This window comes from Podarcis melisellensis (genome assembly GCF_964234715.1).
Source record: "Podarcis melisellensis genome assembly, chromosome: 5".
Lineage (NCBI taxonomy): Eukaryota > Metazoa > Chordata > Lepidosauria > Squamata > Lacertidae > Podarcis > Podarcis melisellensis.
Genome location: NC_138537.1, coordinates 79,177,394 through 79,183,650, shown reverse-complemented (window position 1 = coordinate 79,183,650; position 6,257 = coordinate 79,177,394). Strand labels below are relative to the sequence as shown.

At 41.8% G+C, this 6,257-nt stretch overlaps 1 protein-coding gene across 1 annotated transcript; it reads right to left on the bottom strand.

The window, feature by feature from the left end:
- Positions 1-936: 936 nt before the first annotated feature.
- On the bottom strand, positions 937-5,754 carry LOC309370444 (DPY30 domain-containing protein 1-like). Its single transcript, XM_081912214.1, has 6 exons — positions 5,612-5,754; positions 4,934-5,125; positions 4,190-4,312; positions 3,242-3,337; positions 2,429-2,545; positions 937-1,157 (listed from the first exon to the last, which is right to left on the bottom strand). Exons 2-6 carry the CDS (start codon positions 5,078-5,080, stop codon positions 1,104-1,106), a joined length of 537 nt encoding a protein of 178 aa, XP_081768340.1. The 5' UTR covers positions 5,081-5,125; positions 5,612-5,754; the 3' UTR covers positions 937-1,103.
- Positions 5,755-6,257: the final 503 nt, after the last annotated feature.

Below are 6,257 nucleotides of genomic sequence, written 5' to 3'. Positions count from 1 at the left end.
TACTAGTAGGATGGCAACAGCTGTGAGGGAGCGTATTACTATCAACGCATTCTTTTCAGTGTCTGCGTAAGGGGTCTCAGGTTTAGCTAAATAAACCTGCAAGAACCATTTGAGGGGGAGGGAGAGGGAGAAAGCCACATATCTGGACATATTTTTCAAACAGCAACACCACTTCATCCCAATATAATCATATAATCCTAAAATAAAAATAAAAACCATACTCCACTTACTTTGTTACTAATATAAAAGGGGCAACTCTTCTGTTTTTGGTGTCTTCTGTGTACATGTGTCTTGTTTTATTTCAGAATTTCACAGCAAAGGAAGCCAACAGGAGTCCCATTAGGGAATGCAAATTCCCCAGGTGCACACCTGAAATGTTTGGGTCCAAATGGCACAAGATATGATAAAAACATGGCTTTATGCTGATGCCTGTGTTAAGAGATGAATTTCAGAGTGTCTCTAGTAAACGTTTGTTGTTATTGATTCCACCCACAAACCTGTCTTGTTCCACCCATGAGTGACCATGTGGAATTCAGGCATCCCCAAACCCGGCCCTCCAGATGTTTTGGGACTACAACTCCCATCATCCCTAGCTAACAGGACCAGTGGTCAGGGATGATGGGAAATGTAGTCCGAAAACATTTGGAGGGCCGAGTTTGGGGATGCCTGATGTAGATTCTGTCAGTGCCAGTCATGACTCCTGACCCATTAGAATCCGCTCTGCTTCTGCTCTCTCTGGTCTTCCCCAGAGAGGCAGTGATTTGAAGTCTATGACATGGCAACCTTGGACACAAGCTCACTGCCAATACAACAGAGAGGACCATCCTAACTTCAACCAGGTCTTGCTGTTGGGCTCTTAGTTCTGTTTATTCCCAACTAGTGATTGGGTTATATTGTACATGAAGGCACTGCCTCATCCAGTAAATAAATAGGAACTACCTTATACAACTTGCTTTTATTTTATATTTTGGTGGTGGGAGTTTGCTCTTTAGCTGCATTAATTCATTGTATCAGTAGCCCTAAAACAGATACCAACCATCCACATCTCTGTAGCAGCCCTTGAAGTTTCTGGAATAAACAACTGCAGGTGGGAAAGATATCTCTCAAACAGGAGACTCTTCTCCTTCCTCTGTCTCAGCTACTGTAGTCAGTGCATGCTAGAAGTCAAGAAAATAGAGAGGAGGAGAAAGAGAGGAAGTTATCGTTTATTGGAACTCTTAAGATGATCTGTGAAAAAGCAAAAAAAAAAATGTTTAAATGGCTGTCAGACTACTCAGTGAACAAAAACTCAACCCAAACATTTCAGGGGGTGTTTCTTAGAATTTATCAGATGACACCCGGGGTCCCTCCCAATTCCACGATTCTGCAATTCCATTATTTTAATATCAGAAATGAGTTCAAGTGGGAAAAATTTGCCTAGAGAGATCATTGCAGGGAATGTTATGTAGTAAGTTTGGATCCTAGAACAATAGGCAGGTAGGATCCTAGAATGCAACAACTGATTGGCTTGCAGGAGAAGACCAATTAGGCTCTAGGAGGAAGTTAATCAGCCTATTAGGTTGGTAGGATCGGAGAATGCAGCAACTGATTGGCCTGCAGGAAAAGACCAATCAGGCTCCAGGAAGGAAGCAGAATCAGCCAATCAGATGGGACTCATTGCGTAAATAATGCATATAAAAGCCTGAGGTTTGGGGGGCAATTCAATCACTGTTTTACAAGCTGTGATAAAGAGCATGAAATCACTGCAGGACTCTGAGCATATTTCAGGTAGGTAAGCATCAGATAGGGGGAGATCTCTCTATATATTTTATTCAACCACTCCCTTTATTAGCAAAAAAAACCCCTTGCTTTTTTGTTGTGTTTGTGGCAGATTTTCTGCCATCATATCTAGTTTGGCCCTATAATAACCAGGGCACCAGAGAGTATTCTCTCATTACTGGATCCTTGCATTTTGCCACTTCAGGAGGGATGGGACTGAGGTTATCTCCTCCCACCACTCACCCAGACCATGTGCAAGTATCGGTCCTCCGGAGACAAAACGCTTGAAAATGACTGCCCCAGAAGAGGAGCAGAGGTGAGCAGCACCGCTCTCCTTGCTTTCTGCCCACACTCTAGTATTCCAGAAACCCTGGCATGAGTGTCACACCAGTAGCTCACGCTCTCAATGGAATCACGCACTGGAAATGAGAACTAACTTCCAGAGGATATGGAGATGGTGGTCACTACTTAAGTAGCTGTAAAAGGGGATTAGGAAAATTCACGGAGGATAATAAGACTGTTGGTCATATGAAACCAACAACGCCATGGGATCTCTACATTCAGAGGCAAAATGTCAATGAAAACCAGTCGCTGGAGAGGAGCAACAGGAAAGGGCTCCTGCCTTCGTGTCCTGCTAGTGGCCTTCTTAGAGGAATCTGGTTGTACTTACGTCAGATTGTTCAATTTCATCTATCTCGTCAACTCTGCTCAGATGAGGAGCCCCATATTTGTCGGTCAGCTCAGCTAAGGTTTTCGACGGTGTCTCTTTCTCAGCAGCTGCCTTTGCCTACAATGCAAATTCCATTTTCAATACCATGGTGAATCCAAGCGATTTTACGACGTATTCAGCTGAACAAAGCTGTAAATATGTAAGCACACGGAAATCAAGGCGCAAGCCATTCCCCAGCTCCTTTCTCAGACCATTGAGCTGAATGGGCTGCATCTCCTGTGCACAAAAATTCCATTGAAACAAATGGGACCTGTTTGAGACACACAGCAGCACTTGAGACCCACTGAATTTCTCCCTCTATTCTCTGAGCAATGTGACTAAGACAATGAGCCACCATAGTCAGCAGAGGCCAATTCTGACTGATTAAATGGTTGCTTGTTTTTCAACGAAAGCATAAAAATGTCTTCTTCAGGAATAATTTAAATAAATTGGTGATATGTAACTTCCCCCTGCTCCACTGCCCAGCAGTTATTGGCCCTTATTGTTATTGTACATGTCCTGTTTTAAAGGATGGGAAAACAACTATGGCTTGGCTTTATGTGCAAACTAATCCTTGACCATGGTTTGCTTGGCTCTCCTAACCTAGATGCTCACCAAACCTCAAATGCAGGAGGCAAGAACACTTTGGGGGGGGGACCCAGATCACAGGAGAAACAAGCCATTCAAAGCTGCTGGAACATAATTTGGGAGATGGCTATTTGATGAGTGTTGGCATGTAAAATAGAAATGATCATCAGTGACATTTTATCCTACCTCCAACTCTGCTTGTAGTTTCTGCTCCAATAGAAGCTCTTCTTCTCTTTCTCTCTCTAATCTCTCTTGTTCTTCCCGTTCTCGTTCCATTTGTGCCTGCAGCCATATCATGCAAAAGTGCAAGTTGGTGAAAAGGAATTTCTCCCTTGATGTGCTAGTCTTTCTCTTTCTTCTTGATTTGCAGGGAGTTTTTGCACGGCAGGTGGGAGGGGGGGTGGCATTTAAAAAAATGAGACCCACCAGCCGACTTAGCATTGTGTGCAAACTGAGCCAACTTCTCTGGTGTTCAGTTTAGATTGCTCAGTAAAAGTAGAAATCATATAATTTTGCACTTCCTTGCTTTAAGGTCACAGGAAAATTTAAAATCTTATGCCTTCATTCCATGTTTAATCAAGGGTCCCCCCCCAACCTATGTATGAATAAATAGTTTATATCATTTAAAAAGGACCAGTTGGCTTTGATTTATGAATTGTGGGTTCGGATTAGAGATCAGCCGAAGGAAAAATATCCGCCCATCCACACGTGGTGCACACAAAGGCTGCAATCCTATACACAGGTACCTCAAAGTAAAGCCTACCGAACTCAGCCAGATTTACTTCTCAGCAGACTTGTACAGATGTATTAAATGAAATTGCATTAGCTAGCGCAAAAGTACATTTCTGCCCAAACATTACAAACCCTGCCGGTGTCTTTTAATTCATCTCTGAGATATGAACTCTCAAAAATTATCAATGTATGACCTCAGAACATTCAAAAGAATCCCTTGTTGCAGGCACAATGCTCTTCTGTTCATAAAATGGAAGGCTCCGGTTACCCCCTGGTCCTCAGGAATGCTAGCCACAAAGGGGGGGGGGGGAATCAGGTCTTTATAATAATGCCCCCTTCTGGAAGCACTCACACACAGCCTGGGCTTTTTGACTGTTTCTCTATTTGGTTGCTCTGCCCTACCTGCCTCTCTTCTTCAAGCTTCTGCTGAAACAAAAGTTCTTCTTCCTTCATTCTTTCGATCATTTCCAGTTCTCTTTTGGCCTCCTCACGCTCTCGCTCCAGATCTTCCCTTTCCAGTTTCCTCTGGAAATGATTGGGTTTTTTTTAAAAAAGGCAGCATAAGAGAAAACAGAAAAGGAGATACGGAGCTTCACATCTCTGAGTAGCAAAAAGTTCAGACGACGGAAAATGAGAGGCTCAGATCTATTGCTAAGCAAAAGTATCTGGACTTGACAGTAATATCTTGTCTGCTTACAAATATGCAAGCAGAGCAAGCAGGAATGCAGTTCCCAGCCTAATAATAATATTAATAAATTAAAATTTAAAAAATTGAAAATTTTGCTTGTTTAGGACTCTCTCTAGCAGCAGAAAGGAGCATAGCTCAGCCTTGACACCTCTATGGTGTAAAGCTCTGCTCAAGCGTTATTAACAATGGCAGTAGTGAACACCTTTAATTTAATAACAGGAATGCCAGGACAGGGAATGGGAACGAAGTAATTTTAGCTCCTGCCCTGAAAGTATGTGTTATCTCATTCATGGCTCTAGGATTATCAACTGGCCATTCAGCAAGCATCAAATGATGCAAAGCCGATACTTGTGTTTTCACTTAACACACACAAGACTGTTCCCCTAATATAATAACCAGCATTAGCATTTAATATTTGAAGAGCCTGACAATATTAAGTGTAGAAGCAGAGGACTCACGTGAAGTGCATCATCCATATTTTTTCGATATTTATAAATCCACCATGCCAAGTACAGGATTGGGTCTGCTGGCCGACGTTCTGCCACCTCGGCGAGGCCCTCTGCCAAGCATCTGCCTAGGCATTTTTTGAGATATGCAGTCTCCATTTTCAGTTCTCCAAGTATCTGTGACGGCAATTAGTCCTTTTGGATCTAAAAATGGTGGCAAGCAGTGGGAGGAGGAGGAAAACATTTTGAATAATAGATGTACATTACAGTAATTTAACAAACAGAAATGTAAGCTGCTTTGACAACCTTTACCAGTTTAAAAAGTTGCCAAGATATTTAAAGAAACCAATAAATTAATAGCTAGCTTTGACCTGGGTGGAAATCTATGATTAAAGGCTTGCTCTGTGGAACTTAAAGGCTGCAATTCCTAAGAGTTTGTTTCAGGTTAGTGCTATCCACCCCTGAAATCCTTCTGCATAAGCCCCGTGAAAATGGACAGGAGCCACAGAACAGAGCAGAAGCCAGACTTTGGGATGGATCAGGCCCATGGTAGGTAATCCAACCACATTGATGTGTAAACTGACCTTCAGTTGAATTAGCTCAATGCAGATTCCAGAACCTATTCAAACTAAGTAGGTACTAAACTGCTATTTGATATCTACTACTTAAGAACATAGAAAGAGTACTTACTAAAAGACAACTCACACTCATATGAAAAGGAGAACTCTGTTCCTGATGACCCTTGCTGGTATTTTCTTCACTCTTGTCTAGAAGAATAAGCTCTGGTTGTATCCAAAGATGGAAACAGTTAAGTCTGGATGCTGCTGTTTGGTATCCTAGCAACGGACCAGTGTTCTATCCCTATGCTGCTATCTCCCTGAAGATTCTGTATCTCCTTCCTTCTTGGATAGATAGTATTTCTTTGTGTTTTTTATTGTTATCAATTGGAAAAAGGAATATATGAAGTTGAAATGTTTACACTGCATTACTTTATATTTGGATATCTGTATTAATGTGGGTAATTTATAAGCTTGAACATTACTGTATTCAGAAAAGGAATGCTTTTAAAAACAAACCTCCACCTTTGAAAGATAGGTTAAAAAACCCTTTTATTCCTTTCCTTTCCACTAAGGTAAACACATCAGTATTCCACTTGCAACAAGAAATGACAGGTACTTGTTTTGACCCACATCTATCAAGCATCTATCAAGCATCTATCAAGAAATTAATGCTAATTTCAGCCTCCAGTATATACAGCTAAGCGGTTCCCTTAGCCAATTAGCAGCTGCAACCAAAAGGTAGGAATCATACACACTGTTTAGGCTGTTAAACTGGG

Bases quoted from the DNA above. Each gene is read 5' to 3' on its own strand.
- LOC309370444 (XM_081912214.1), bottom strand. From the start codon at position 5,080: ATGGAGACTGCATATCTCAAAAAATGCCTAGGCAGATGCTTGGCAGAG. The intron at 4,313-4,933 runs GTGAGTCCTCTG...AATCATTTCCAG, and splicing joins ATATGGATGATGCACTTCAC to AGGAAACTGGAAAGGGAAGA. The intron at 2,546-3,241 runs GTAGGATAAAAT...TTTGCATTGTAG, and splicing joins AACTACAAGCAGAGTTGGAG to GCAAAGGCAGCTGCTGAGAA.